General features: G+C 43.0%; 1 protein-coding gene across 6 annotated transcripts in view; it reads right to left on the reverse strand.

Moving 5' to 3' along the window:
* Positions 1–15,844, reverse strand: part of LOC106608296 (choline/ethanolamine transporter flvcr2b) — a 66,261-nt gene that overhangs the window by 13,500 nt on the left and 36,917 nt on the right. For all 6 annotated transcript variants that reach the window (XR_014392760.1, XR_006770373.2, XR_001329426.3 and 3 more), the window contains exons 6-7: positions 11,134–11,244; positions 7,182–7,287 (exon numbers count right to left, since the gene is read on the reverse strand). Coding sequence is in view for 3 of the 6 variants with exons in the window: in XM_014206163.3 (XP_014061638.1) it covers positions 7,182–7,287; positions 11,134–11,244 (217 nt within the window). In the remaining 3 variants the exon portion in view is untranslated. The remainder of the gene's footprint in view (positions 1–7,181; positions 7,288–11,133; positions 11,245–15,844) is intronic.

The following is a 15,844-nucleotide window of genomic DNA, read 5'->3' on the forward strand; positions in this document are numbered from 1 at the left end:
TCCTGTAGTCAGATGACCTGGTGCTGCTGTCCCACACAAGACGGTTACAGCAACCATTAGATCATCAGCTATAGTTCTGTCAGACCTGGACCCTGACAGTCAATCTCAACAAGACAAACATTCTGATATTCCAGAAAAGGTCCAGATGTCAGGGAAACTGATATACTTTTACTGGGCTCTACTGATATAGAACACACGTACGCATAACGGAACCTTCACCCCGCGGCGCCACAGGGGAACCTTCACCCCGCGGCGCCACAGGGGAACCTTCACCCCGCGGCGCCACAGGGGAACCTTCACCCCGCGGCGCCACAGGGGAACCTTCACCCCGCGGCGCCACAGGGGAACCTTCACCCTAGCCATGAATGAACTGAAAGACAAAGCAAGCAGGGCTTTCTGTGCCATTAAACAATGTATTAAATTAGACGCACAAATTACGATCTGGCTCATAATATTCTATTCAATAATAGAACCAATAGCACTATATGGCAGTGAAGTGTGGGGTCCGCTCTATGGCAGTGAAGTGTGGGGTCCGCTCTATGGCAGTGAAGTGTGGGGTCCGCTCTATGGCAGTGAAGTGTGGGGTCCGCTCTATGGCAGTGAAGTGTGGGGTCCGCTATATGGCAGTGAAGTGTGGGGTCCGCTATATGGCAGTGAAGTGTGGGGTCCGCTATATGGCAGTGAAGTGTGGGGTCCGCTATATGGCAGTGAAGTGTGGGGTCCGCTATATGGCAGTGAAGTGTGGGGTCCGCTATATGGCAGTGAAGTGTGGGGTCCGCTATATGGCAGTGAAATGTGGGGTCCGCCATATGGCAGTGAAGTGTGGGGTCCGCTCTATGGCAGTGAAGTGTGGGGTCCACTATATGGCAGTGAAATGTGGGGTCCGCTATATGGCAGTGAAGTGTGGGGTCCACTATATGGCAGTGAAGTGTGGGGTCCGCTATATGGCAGTGAAGTGTGGGGTCCGCTATATGGCAGTGAAGTGTGGGGTCCACTATATGGCAGTGAAGTGTGGGGTCCGCTATATGGCAGTGAAATGTGGGGTCCGCTATATGGCAGCGAAATGTGGGGTCCGCTATATGGCAGCGAAATGTGGGGTCCGCTATATGGCAGCGAAGTGTGGGGTCCGCTATATGGCAGTGAAGTGTGGGGTCCGCTATATGGCAGTGAAGTGTGGGGTCCGCTATATGGCAGTGAAATGTGGGGTCCGCTATATGGCAGCGAAATGTGGGGTCCGCTATATGGCAGCGAAATGTGGGGTCCGCTATATGGCAGCGAAGTGTGGGGTCCGCTATATGGCAGTGAAGTGTGGGGTCCGCTATATGGCAGTGAAGTGTGGGGTCCGCTATATGGCAGCGAAGTGTGGGGTCCGCTCTATGGCAGCGAAGTGTGGGGTCCGCTATATGGCAGTGAAGTGTGGGGTCCGCTATATGGCAGTGAAGTGTGGGGTCCGCTCTATGGCAGTGAAGTGTGGGGTCCGCTTACGAAGCAAGAATTTGACAAACACCCAACAACGTATGCAGAGCAGAATTATGCCAATTCCCTCCTCTGATTAATTTCCCAAAAAAGCCACCAAATTGTATAATCTTTTTTTTTTTTTTAACTACTGACCCCCACTCCTACCATTACTAAGTCCTCAAAATGTCAAGAGGTGACCATAGAGAAGAGTCCCCTCAGTTATCTGGTTCTGAGGCTCAGTTCACTAACCCCAACCAATCCAACAAAGCCTCAGGACAGCACTCAAATCATCACAAATATCACCTATTGGAAAGACACCACAAAAAAAAATAAAAAAATCTAAGTAGACTTCAATGCTATTTGTCTCTAAACAGACAGTACATGGTGGCAGACTATCTGACCACCGTGACTGATAGAAAACTGAGAAACAATGACACATGTACAGACTCATTGAGCACAGCCTGGCCATAGAAACCGTCTGTGAGAGACAGATCTGGCAACCCAGAGAGGACAGCCTGGCCATAGAAACCGTCCGTCACAAAAACAAACTCAATAGGAAATACAAGAACCAAGCTCGCCATCTTCGTTTGGGGGATTTGTGTGTATCGTTTGGTATTATTGCACTGTTGGAGCTATATAGAAACAAGCATTTCGCTGCACCTCTGATATTTTACAGATGCTATGTGTAAGTGACCAATAAAATTTGATGTCAAAGTGCTTTATAGGCAGATGCATATCAGATCCAAGGGATGAGCTCTATTACAGACAGGCTGATCAGATTCAAAAGCAGCCTCAGAGGCTGATGTCAGGATGCTGCTTCATATAGAGAGGCTCCTTGCAGACAGCCTGTAAAGGCCTCATCCTTACATATCAGCCTCTGAGGCAGTTATTGAATCTGATCAGCCTGCCAGGAATGGCGTTCACCCACTCTGTAAATATCACCCATAAAACATAGTGTCCCTTACAGTTATACACATATCAGTTATGCAAACTAACAACCAGCATAGATAACAAGATGACCCAGCTAACTAGCTAGCTTGTCCAAGTAAAGTGACACGGTATGGTCATAATGCTTCATGACGGTGTCATAAAGTGTTATATATATATATATATAATTACTTAGCTATTTAAAATATGATGAAAAAAAGACTAAAGAATTCACTACAACAAAGGATTTAAGAAACTAAACTTTCAAACGAAAGGAAACTTCTTGGCAGGAAAAAACTGATTTGAAAGAAAAAGTGGGTTTTGACACTTATGTAGGTGTCATAACCTGCCATAAAATATGTCACAACAGGTGTAAATATATGACAATGTTATGTCAGAGGCAAGACGGAGCTGCTCTTCCTCCCGCGGAAGGACTGCCCGTTCCATGATCTCGCCGTCACGGTTGATAACTCCATTGTGTCCTCCTCCCAGAGTGCTAAGAGCCTTGGCGTGACCCTGGACAACACCCTGTCGTTCTCCACTAACATCAAGGCGGTGACCCGATCCTGTAGGTTCATGCTCTACAACATTCGCAGAGTACGACCCTGCCTCACACAGGAAGCGGCGCAGGTCCTAATCCAGGCACTTGTCATCTCCCGTCTGGATTACTGCAACTCGCTGTTGGCTGGGCTCCCTGCCTGTGCCATTAAACCCCTACAACTCATCCAGAACGCCGCAGCCCGTCTGGTGTTCAACCTTCCCAAGTTCTCTCACGTCACCCCGCTCTCTCCACTGGCTTCCAGTTGAAGCTCGCATCCGCTACAAGACCATGGCGCTTGCCTACGGAGCTGTGAGGGGAACGGCACCTCCGTACCTTCAGGCTCTGATCAGGCCCTACACCCAAACAAGGGCACTGCGTTCATCCACCTCTGGCCTGCTGGCCCCCCTACCTCTGAGGAAGCACAGTTCCCGCTCAGCCCAGTCAAAACTGTTCGCTGCTCTGGCACCCCAATGGTGGAACAAGCTCCCTCACGACGCCAGGACAGCGGAGTCAATCGCCACCTTCCGTAGACACCTGAAACCCCACCTCTTTAAGGAATACCTGGGATAGGATAAAGTAATCCTTCTAACCCCCCCCCCCTTAAAATATTTAGATGCACTATTGTAAAGTGGTTGTTCCACTGGATATCATAAGGTGAATGCACCAATTTGTAAGTCGCTCTGGATAAGAGCGTCTGCTAAATGACTTAAATGTAAAATGTTATGACAGGTTATGTCAGCGCTTATGACAGGTTATGTCAGCGCTTATGACAGGTTATGTCAGCGCTTATGACCATATGACAGGTTGTCAGTGCTTATGACATGGTTTTTACTGTCATAAAAAGTTGACACGGTGTCAAATAAAGTGTTACCCAGATTGTAATAAGATTTCATGTTCCTAAAACACTGTCAGTTCCACTTTATCTACATCAAAACAGATTACAAATGACACTTAGTCTTACATATAAGGAAAGACATACACAAGTCGTGTATTAATAAACCAAGAACTTTATTGAGGGGAATACATAGTAAGTGCAAGTTACATCGAAAATTGGAATGACTAAATATGATAAGGCAATAAGATACATTTTGTACAGTTATCAAAGTAAACATTAACAATAATTGGCTTTTAAAACTTACATTTCTTCTGTATATACCTTCCACTAGGCCTGTAGCCTAATACAGGAAGAGTCAGAATGGGAACAAATTAAAAGCATGCAGGGGAGGCTAAATGACCGGTGACAATCTGAGCTACTGGGTGAAGACTAGGAGTCCCTTTACTAGTGCTTATGTCTGCAGTGAGTCACTCACTCACTGGAGTACCACAACGGCATCTCAAAAAGTTGCTCATTTTTCAAGCGAAGGTCTTTTAAGGGAGTATGCAAGCACACTCGTTCGGTTAGCCGAGTTCACCGGAACTGAAGCATGCTGACGCCTTAAGGGTTAGGCTTCAGTCTTAGCCTACATTCATTCTTTCAATCAACAGCCGGCAGGCTTATCTAGCTAATTATATGGGTATCATACATACATTTTACTGGTAAAATAGCAATCCTGCAGCAGCCCTGTCTTGTGGCTGGCTAGCTAGCTACTGTAGCTAATGTTAGCTAGCTACAAATCAATTCAGACACCAGCCAATTCATTTTAGCTCTTAGCTAATACCAATGACAAATGCTCTTCAAATTGAGAATGAGCATTTTATTTTGTACAGTTAACAAGGTAAACATTAACATTGAAAAGACAATAAGAGCTAAATCAAGTAGATAGCTTGCTAGCCTTGTTTTGGCTTACTGTCTACTATGCTTATCAGTACATTTCAGACTCATCTTGTAAAATCCGAAGAAATACAATAATTACCAAATTGTATACAGTTTCTTACCTTAATATGTTGTCCTGATCTCAATAACAAAGCTGTCAAAGTTGTGAGAAACCTTTCAGGTCCAGTGGAGGCGAGGCACCTCCCAGTGGCAGCATTCACTTTCAGTTCTTGCACCAAAGCTCAAAATTGATCTGACATTCCTGCGCCTCAATAATATTGGTCGCCAAGGAGCTTTTTCTTTTTTCTTCTTATAAAACAGCTCAGCTAGCTAGCGAAATGATCATGTGCGATGCTAGCTAGTTAATGTTAGCTATACTCGGGCGCTCAAGGGGACATAGGCTTCAGGAGCCAGCGGGTTACATATGATTCCACCATGGGCAACAACTGGCTATTTGTTAGTTTTCAGCCAAATATGTGACCCGTTTCAGGAAACTAAGCGTATGTCACGGGTCACTACTTCACAGGAGAGCCTTCTCGAACATGTGAACTTTCATGTGCCTTAACAACAAACTTGTATGCCATCTGTAAATACAAATAAAATTGTTAAATTACGAGACTAGTTGGTTTAGCCAGAGGAAAAAGTCAGCAACCTTCCCGCTAGCCATGATTGGCTAAGATAATGAGTGGGCTGGACATGCCGAGAGATGAGTTTGGATTTGTCTGCCATATAGCACGCTTCTATCTATTTGAGCTGGTCTGTATGTCTAAATGTCACTAGTTACAGCCTAAATGTTAGCTAGCTAACATTGAACCTGGTTGGTTAGCAACATGCAAATTCATGCAGGGTAGTAACATCATGAGTTGGGATTATGGTTCATTGTTTACCTAGCTAGCTAGTTACATGTCTTAACAAAAGCGCAGAATAACTGATGAATTTACGAACGTGCAACATCCGTTGAATATGGCTGGTGTCAGTAAACTGAACGCAAAATGCTCTGAATTTACAAACTGACAGCACAGTTGCAGTCACCAATGCTCTGTTAACATAAAAAGCCTAACCAGCTCTGGAAGGGCAAGTCATGTTCAGTGAGCTGTTCTCTCTCACTGAGATGTCTGGAAGTAGCTAGCAAGTTAGTACAGAACGCTCAGATCAACCCTTAAAGAGATGGGTGGGGCTAAAGCTTAAGAGGGTGTGAACGATGCTGAATGGGTGTAGACAAAGAAGGGCTCTCAAATAGTAGTACCAAAACAAAGGCCATTTTATCAACTTTCAAAGCAAAATGACTTTCCCAATGTTCCTCAACTGAAGTGTATGATATACCATTTTGTAGCTGCGAGTCTACTTTTATCCAATGTAAAAAAAACTAAATTTCAAATAATAAAATTATTTTAATAAATTATTATCTGAATAAAAATGTAGCTAGCAGGCAACAATAACTGGCGACTAGTTAATTTTCAGACAAATATTTTCAAGTTAGTTTAGGAGGATAACTATTACTGAAATGTAGCTAGCTAGATGACTGGCAGTAGCTACCCATTCGTGACCTATTCTGTGATACATTTGTGTTAACTTACTCATATCAAGCAACACATACAGACCATTTGTGGAAAGGTAAAAATAACCATTAGTGAGCTGTTTTTTTATGATCGGACAGTGAAGCAAAAAAGACTGGCAGCTAGCTGGTGAGGCTTTCATAACTGGTCATAACACATACATTTAAACCTGTTATGACATATATTGCGTTATTTGATTTCTGGTTTTGACGCCTACATAAGTGTCAAAACCGAGAAAACCTACCACACAAAGCAAAACATTCAATTACACCATAGCCTACCTGTCAACAGTATGTTTTTGATATATGTGTATCTACTCACACAGCATTCGGAAAGTATTCACAACCCTTCCCTTTTCCCACATTTTGTTTTGTTAAAGACTTTTTCTAAAATGAATTAAATATTTGTCAATCTACACACAATACCCCATTATGACAAAGTGAAAACAGGTTTTAAAAATGTTTGCTAATTTATTAAAAATAAAACAAAAATACCTTATTCACATTCGTATTCAGACCCTTTGCTATGCTTGTAACCCCATACCCTAGGCTGTAATCGCTGCCAAAAGGTGCTTCAACAAAGTACTGAGTAAAGGCTCTGAATATTTATGTAAATGTGATTTCAATTTTCAATATACAAATGTTTTTATGTTTTTAAAAGTTCATATATATATATATATATGAACATTTGTTTTGTCATTATAGGGTATTTGTAGATTGGTGGAAAAAAAAGAAGCTATTTCATTCATTTTAGATTAAGACCAATGTAACAAATTAAGGAAAAGGTCTGAATACTTTCCAAATGCACTGTATTTCCATGGATACCAAACGCTTTGATCTGCCAACTGTCTGCAGCAGCTGGTGTGTGTGTGTGTGTGTGTGTGTGTGTGTGTGTGTGTGTGTGTGTGTGTGTGTGTGTGTGTGTGTGTGTGTGTGTGTGTGTTCACCTGTGCAGAGCAGTTGAGCAGGCCTGAAGAGGTGCCTTCACACTCGGGATAGGTCAGCTCCACTCCAAACTCAAAGCCCAGGGGCAGGTAGCCTGTCATGAAGAACCTGCACACACACACACACTATTATAATAAAGCGCTATATAGACAGATGGAAATATTATAACACTTATTACAGCTTCATATACAGTACCAGTCAAAAGTTTGGACACACCTACTCATTCAAGGGGTTTCTTGATTTTTACTATTTTCTACATTGTAGAATAATAGTGAAGACATCAATACTATGAAATAACACATATGGAATCATGTAGTAACCAAAAAAGTGTTAAACAAATCAAAATATATTTTATATTTGAGATTCTTCAAAGTAGCCACCCTTTGCTTTGAACACTCTTGGCATTCTCTCAACCAGCTTCACCTGGAATACTTTCCCAGCAGTCTTGAAGGAGTTCCCACATATGCTGAGCACTTTTTGGCTGCTTTTCCTTCACTTCGCGGTCCAACTCATCTATGTCAATTGGGTTGAGGTAGGGTGGTGATTGTGGAGGGCAGGTCATCTGATGCAGCACTCCATCACTCTCCTTCTTGGTCAAATAGCCCTTACCAACCTGGAGGTGTGTTTTGGGTCATCCTACTAAGCGCAAACCAGATGGGATGGCATATCACTGTAGAATGCTGTGGTAGCCATGCTGGTCAAGTGTCCCTTGAGTTCTAAATAAATCACAGACAGTGTCACCAGCAAAGCACCCCCACACCTCCTCCTCCATGCTTCACGGTGGGAACCACACATGCAGAGACCATCCGTTCACCTACTCTGCATCTCACTAAGACACGTCAGTTGGAAGAAGAAAAAATCTCAAACTTGTACACCAGACCAAAAAGGACAGTTTTCCACCGGTCTAATGTCCATTGCTCATGTTTCTTGGCCCAAGCAAGTCTCTTCTTACTGGTGTTCTTTAGTGGTGGTTTCTTTGCAGAAATTTGACCATGAAGGCATGATTCACGCAATCTCCTCTGAACAGTTTATGTATCTGTTACTTGAACTCTGAAGCATTTATTTGGGCTGCAATCTGAGGTACAGTTAACTCTGGGTCTTCCTTTCCTGTCTTCCTTTCCTGTGGCGGTCCTCATGATAGCTAGTTGTATCATAGCGCTTGATGGTTTTTGCAACTGCACTTGAAGAAACTTTCAAAGTTCTTGAAATTTTCCAGATTGACTGACTTTCCTGTCTTAAAGTAATGGACTGTCATTTCTCTTTGCTTATTTGAGCCGTTCTTGCCATAATATGGACTTGGTCTTTTACCAAATAGGGCTATCTTCTGTATACCACCCTTACCTTGTCACAACACAACTGATTGACTCAAACACATTGAGAAGGAAAGAAATTCCACAAATTAACTTTGACAAGACACACCTGTTAATTGAAATGCATTCCAGGTGACCTCATGAAGCTTGTTGAGAGAATGCCAAGAGTGTGCAAAGCCGTCAGAGGCAAAGGGTGGCTACTTCGAAGAATCTGAAATATATTTAGATTTGTTTAACACTTTATCGGTAACTACGTGATTCCATAGTTTTGATGTCTTCACTACTACTCTACAATGTAGAAAATAATAAAATTTAAATAAACTTTTGACTGGTACTTTATGTATACACAGAGATCCTATTTTTTGGTATCTAGAATTAATATTTTCCTGATCAAGATGGCAGATGTTTCAGTCCTGTTGCTAGGATCCTTATGTACACTCTTGTGTTCTATTTCATTCTGTGGTTGTGTCTGTCACACAGATTCAACAAGGAGAAAGGAGACACGTCACAAATATGCAATAGAACAGGACATAAATGACTGGGGCACACCTCAATCATTATCAGAATAGCCTGGGTTGACAGACAGCTTATGACTTCATAAATGAATACTTTCTACTCTCTGTACATTCATAGCTAAATATCATAATGACAAGTCTTGCCCCTCTCCTGCATAATTTAGAGAACAGGGGTTGCATCTCAGGTGTTAAGAGAGAGAGACAGAGCGTGCAAGAGAGAGGGGGGCAGAGAGAGAGAAAGGGACGGGTTGAGAGATATATTTATTCAGGTGAACCCATTGAGACCAGGGGCTCAAGGGAGCCTAGTGGTTAGAGCGTTGGGCCATGTCTTTCAGCTTGATCAAATCCCCGAGCTGACAAGGTAAAAATCTGTCATTCTGCCCCTCAACAAGGCACTGTTCCTAGGCCATCATGGTAAATAAGAATTTGTTCTTAACTGACTTGCCTAGTTACTTTTTTATCTTACAATGTTGCCCTGAGAACAACAATACATATTCAAAATGATCAATTAAAAAAATTTAACTACAAATGACAAAATCAACACTACCGCTTCAAACACCACAAATACAATTATTTACATTCAATCCAAACAGTTGCAATTCTCATTAAAAACTCATTCAACATTAAAGTCCTAAACTGCCCTACATATACCCGAGAGTCAAGGAGTTTGTGCACTAAAACTGAAGTTGGATTTACCTAGATCGGATTAATCATCCCTGTGAACGGTTTTGGTGTCTCATTTCTTATTTATTTTTTAACACCGACGTGAGGTAGGTAGGAAGCTTGTATAGTAGAGCTTTGAAAACAGAGTGAGTAATGAAGTGATCTACGGGAGTTTAAATGAGGACCAGCCAACCTTTTGATACAGGATGCAGTGACGCGTATTGAAACGGTCACCTGTGATAAAGTGAAGGGAGCTATGGTAGACGGCATCCAAAGGGTTAAAAGCTGTTGCATTCTGGTAAATGGTGTCACCGTAGTCAAGAACTGGCTGGAAAGTTGACTGTACAATCTGCCTCCTGCTGTTTAGGGAGAAGCATGATCTGTTTCTATAAAATAAGCCTATTTTAGAATCTCAGCTTCTTAACTAGCTCATTCGTATTTTTGATTTTTTTAAAACCAAATTATTGTCAATCCAAAATCCCAGATATGTATAGGTGGGAACCTGCTCAATGAAAGAAACATCAATGCATAAATGTGTAAGCCATCAAATATTTCAGCAAAAAAAATGAAAGCATACCTAGTTTTTCACACATAAAGTAAGAAAAAAAGAAAATGTATCAACAAGAACTTTCTGCAAGGCGACAAAATCTGATTGCAGCAACAAATGGCATAGCCTAGTCAGTCATAGGGGCAATAGCATACTTTTGTGTCATCTGCATACAAATGAATGTTACAGGTTTTTGCAGATAGACCAAAATTATTTATATACATAGTAAAGAGGACAGGTCCCAAAATCGACCCCTTTGGTAATATCGAGGTAACTTCACACCATCAGAAAGCACACATTGTATCCTGTCAGAGACAGTAAGACATCGATTTCTCAAATGTCTGAAGCGCTGCCAGTCAGAGGTAGAATCAGTTAATCTAGCCTTAGGCCAAGCTAAGTTTCTTTCATTAAATCTTTCAGACAATTCATGCATGAACCATGGGTTATGTGTGTCTTTTACCCGTAATATTTTATATGGGGCATGTTTATCTACAACAGAGTTAAACAGAAAGGTAAAACATGTAAGGGCCTGATCCAAATCAAAGATAGAGGACACACCCTCTCAATCATACAACCCCAGGTCATACAGGAAATGTTGCTCATTGAAAGTTCTGAAATTTCTCTTCGTAATAATTATTGGACACGATTTAGGTAGCTTAGCATCTCTAATACAGGCAATGGGACAATGGTCACTGAGCTCGTTAGCAAAGATTCCATTGGCTGTATACTTATGAGGGGTGTTTGTTAGAATGATACCCAAAAAGAGTAGATTTTTTTATGGTGTTTTAAATTGGGGCAGCTTGGTTTAGTTATCAGTCAAGTTAAATTTAGCTCAATACAAAATACATTTTATTCTATCTGATACTGGCGAGACCGAGCGAGAATGAGTGCGAGAGCGACAGAGAGAAAGAGGTCTTACCCCAGAGCTCCAGCGGTGAGGAAGACTACCCAGAGATGACCCAGACTGAGGGTGAAGGCGTAGACCAACATCCCTACGAAGGACATGAGGTAGACCGTCAGGGTAGTCTGTCTGAAAGACACAAATCAATTAATCAAATCAGTCATGGTCTGGGAAACACAGAGACATTACACACAATTCACAGAATACACTGATATCCTAGAAACAAATCAAATCCACACTGACATTTTTTTAATTTCACCTTTATTTAACCAGGTAGGCTAGTTGAGAACAAGTTCATTTACAACTGCAACCTGGCCAAGATAAAGCAAAGCAGTGCGACACAAACAGAGTTACACATGGAATAAACAAGCGTACAGTCAATAACACAATAGAGAAGAAAAAAAAGAAAGTCTATATACAGTGTGTGCAAATGGCGTGAGGAGGTAAGGCAATAAATAGGCCATAGTAGCAAAGTAATTACAATTTAGCAAATTAACACTGGAGTGATAGAAGATCAGAGGATGATGTGCAAGTAGGAATACTGGTGTGCAAAAGAGCAGAAAAGTAAATAAACACAATATGGGGATGAGGTAGGTAGATTGGGTGGGCTATTTACAGCTGCAGCGATTGGTTAGCTGCTCAGACATATCCTAGAGACAGATCGATCCAAATCAACACATATGAGAGTTGTGGTTAAATACCAGTTCAGCGGTGTAATAATCCTGGCATGTCAGTTACAGAGTAGCGATGAATAACTGAATAAAATACATCCTGTCAGCTCCATGCATTCCATTTGCATCTGCAACGTTCAGAGAGAGTTTCACTTCCCTGAATACACACCCATGGTGGTGTGGACAGAACACGTGCTGTCTAACACACACCCATGGTGGTGTGGACAGAACACGTGCTGTCTAACACACACCCATGGTGGTGTGGACAGAACACGTGCTGTCTAACACACACCCATGGTGGTGTGGACAGAACACGTGCTGTCTAACACACCCCCATGGTGGTGTGGACAGAACACGTGCTGTCTAACACACCCCCATGGTGGTGTGGACAGAACACGTGCTGTCTAACACACCCCCATGGTGGTGTGGACAGAACACGTGCTGTCTAACACACCCCCATGGTGGTGTGGACAGAACACGTGCTGTCTAACACACCCCCATGGTGGTGTGGACAGAACACGTGCTGTCTAACACACCCCCATGGTGGTGTGGACAGAACACGTGCTGTCTAACACACACCCATGGTGGTGTGGACAGAACACGTGCTGTCTAACACACACCCATGGTGGTGTGGACAGAACACGTGCTGTCTAACACACCCCCATGGTGGTGTGGACAGAACACGTGCTGTCTAACACACCCATGGTGGTGTGGACAGAACACGTGCTGTCTAACACACCCATGGTGGTGTGGACAGAACACGTGCTGTCTAATACACCCATGGTGGTGTGGACAGAACACTTGCTGTCTAACACACCCATGTACGTCTTTACACAGTGACTGCCAACTAATGAAGTGGGAGTGAGAGGATAAAGTGGGAGTAGGGCAGGAACAAGGTCAAGTAAACAATGTTGATGAGACTTATTTTATTAATATATTTCGGGCTACCCTACACATAGAACATTGGACGACATTGTCAGGGTTGCAAAATTGCGGTAACTCTCCCAAAATTAGTTGATATTGCAGTTGGAAGATATAGGGAATAATGAAGGAATATTCAGGAAAACCGGACTCCTCCGACCAGGATTTCTGAGAGAAAAAATCCAACTGAATTTGGGGAAGGTTACTGGCATTTTGCAACCCTACTTACAGTATATGTGGTTTGCATTTGTTCTGAAACTAGGGTCTGAAAGCTTGCTATTCATATGTCTCCAACTTTAACATCCCAACTGGAGGCCAGACAGAGACAGGTGGAGGAACTAAAGGAGAACGCAGGTAACATTTTCCTAATGAACTGAATCTGTCGTCATGATGGCCAGGTTCAGATGAGGACATCAAATATAAAACCTTCTCCCCCTCTATCCATCTTAGGCAAACTAAAACAAGGTGGCATTCTCAGCCGGCCACGGAGCTAAACGGGAACTACGGAGCCCTCAACACAGATCTCTGCGGTCTACAGAAAAGCTCTTCAACATCGGCAACGCTTACAGCCAGAATACAGGTGATACAGACATCTGTACTGTAGTAGGAACTATTACTACACCTTGTGTTCTCAGATCTCGTACGTCTTTATCTATGTACTCATCTCTCACAGTTCTTCCTCTTCTGCAGGTATCTTTACAGCACCAGTGTGGAGTCTACTACTTCACTTATATCATCACTATACTGGCAGCAAAGGTTCTCATGCATCCCTGTTTAGGAATGGGCAAAGACTTGTAACTATTGCTGGTTATAATGAGAATGACCAGCTTGAGGAGCTTTGAATAGTACACGTCACGTCCTAACATGTACAGTGACAACACGTGTTACATGATAAACATTCTTCCTGACCTAGCGACCATGTGAGGAATGGATTCACAGGAGGAGCAAGGGACTGGACGACAAATCTAATCTCATTTTATTTGTCACATGCAACAGGTGACAAATTACAGAGAAATGCTTACTTACAAGCCCTTAACAAAACAAGTTTAAGTAACATTTTTACTAAATAAACTAAAGTAAAAAATAAAAAGACCTTGGACCCCTGAGGGGGTTCTCTCTGAACTCATGGCCAGTGACCCCATGGGATCAGAGGTTAGGGGTCAGGGGTTTAGGAGAGATAAACAGGCTGCACCTGGACAAACAGAGCTGGGCCCTGTCCTGTCCCAAGCACACAGCCACAGCAGGAAACAGAGGGACAGACAGCAACATGAAACAACAAACAAGCATGAAAAAAAAACATGAAACTACGCCAGCCAAGAAGAATACAAACCAACATCCTACACAGTCAAGGAGCCAGCCAAGAAGAATACAAACCAACATCCTACAGTCAAGGAGCCAGCCTAACAATACAAACCAACATCCTACACAGTCAAGGAGCCAGCCAAGAAGATTACAAACCAACATCCTACAGTCAAGGAGCCAGCCAAGAAGAATACAAACCAACATCCTACACAGTCAAGGAGCCAGCCAAGAAGAATACAAACCAACATCCTACACAGTCAAGGAGCCAGCCAAGAAGAATACAAACCAACATCCTACACAGTCAAGGAGCCAGCCAAGAAGAATACAAACCAACATCCTACACAGTCAAGGAGCCAGCCAAGAAGAATACAAACCAACATCCTACAGTCAAGGAGCCAGCCTAACAATACAAACCAACATCCTACACAGTCAAGGAGCCAGCCAAGAAGAATACAAACCAACATCCTACAGTCAAGGAGCCAGCCAAGAAGAATACAAACCAACATCCTACACAGTCAAGGAGCCAGCCAAGAAGAATACAAACCAACATCCTACACAGTCAAGGAGCCAGCCAAGAAGAATACAAACCAACATCCTACAGTCAAGGAGCCAGCCTAACAATACAAACCAACATCCTACACAGTCAAGGAGCCAGCCAAGAAGAATACAAACCAACATCCTACAGTCAAGGAGCCAGCCAAGAAGAATACAAACCAACATCCTACACAGTCAAGGAGCCAGCCTAACAATACAAACCAACATCCTACACAGTCAAGGAGCCAGCCAAGAAGAATACAAACCAACATCCTACACAGTCAAGGAGCCAGCCTAACAATACAAACCAACATCCTACACAGTCAAGGAGCCAGCCAAGAAGAATACAAACCAACATCCTACAGTCAAGGAGCCAGCCAAGAAGAATACAAACCAACATCCTACACAGTCAAGGAGCCAGCCTAACAATACAAACCAACATCCTACACAGTCAAGGAGCCAGCCAAGAAGAATACAAACCAACATCCTACACAGTCAAGGAGCCAGCCTAACAATACAAACCAACATCCTACACAGTCAAGGAGCCAGCCAAGAAGAATACAAACCAACATCCTACAGTCAAGGAGCCAGCCTAACAATACAAACCAACATCCTACACAGTCAAGGAGCCAGCCAAGAAGAATACAAACCAACATCCTACAGTCAAGGAGCCAGCCAAGAAGAATACAAACCAACATCCTACACAGTCAAGGAGCCAGCCTAACAATACAAACCAACATCCTACACAGTCAAGGAGCCAGCCAAGAAGAATACAAACCAACATCCTACACAGTCAAGGAGCCAGCCTAACAATACAAACCAACATCCTACACAGTCAAGGAGCCAGCCAAGAAGAATACAAACCAACATCCTACACAGTCAAGGAGCCAGCCTAACAATACAAACCAACATCCTACACAGTCAAGGAGCCAGCCAAGAAGAATACAAACCAACATCCTACACAGTCAAGGAGCCAGCCAAGAAGAATACAAACCAACATCCTACACAGTCAAGGAGCCAGCCAAGAAGAATACAAACCAACATCCTCACAGTCAAGGAGCCAGCCTAACAATACAAACCAACATCCTACACAGTCAAGGAGCCAGCCAAGAAGATTACAAACCAACATCCTACAGTCAAGGAGCCAGCCAAGAAGAATACAAACCAACATCCTACACAGTCAAGGAGCCAGCCAAGAAGAATACAAACCAACATCCTACAGTCAAGGAGCCAGCCTAACAATACAAACCAACATCCTACACAGTCAAGGAGCCAGCCAAGAAGAATACAAACCAACATCC

Source organism: Salmo salar, chromosome 06 (assembly GCF_965601325.2).
Source record: "Salmo salar chromosome 06, fSalSal1, whole genome shotgun sequence".
NCBI lineage: Eukaryota > Metazoa > Chordata > Actinopteri > Salmoniformes > Salmonidae > Salmo > Salmo salar.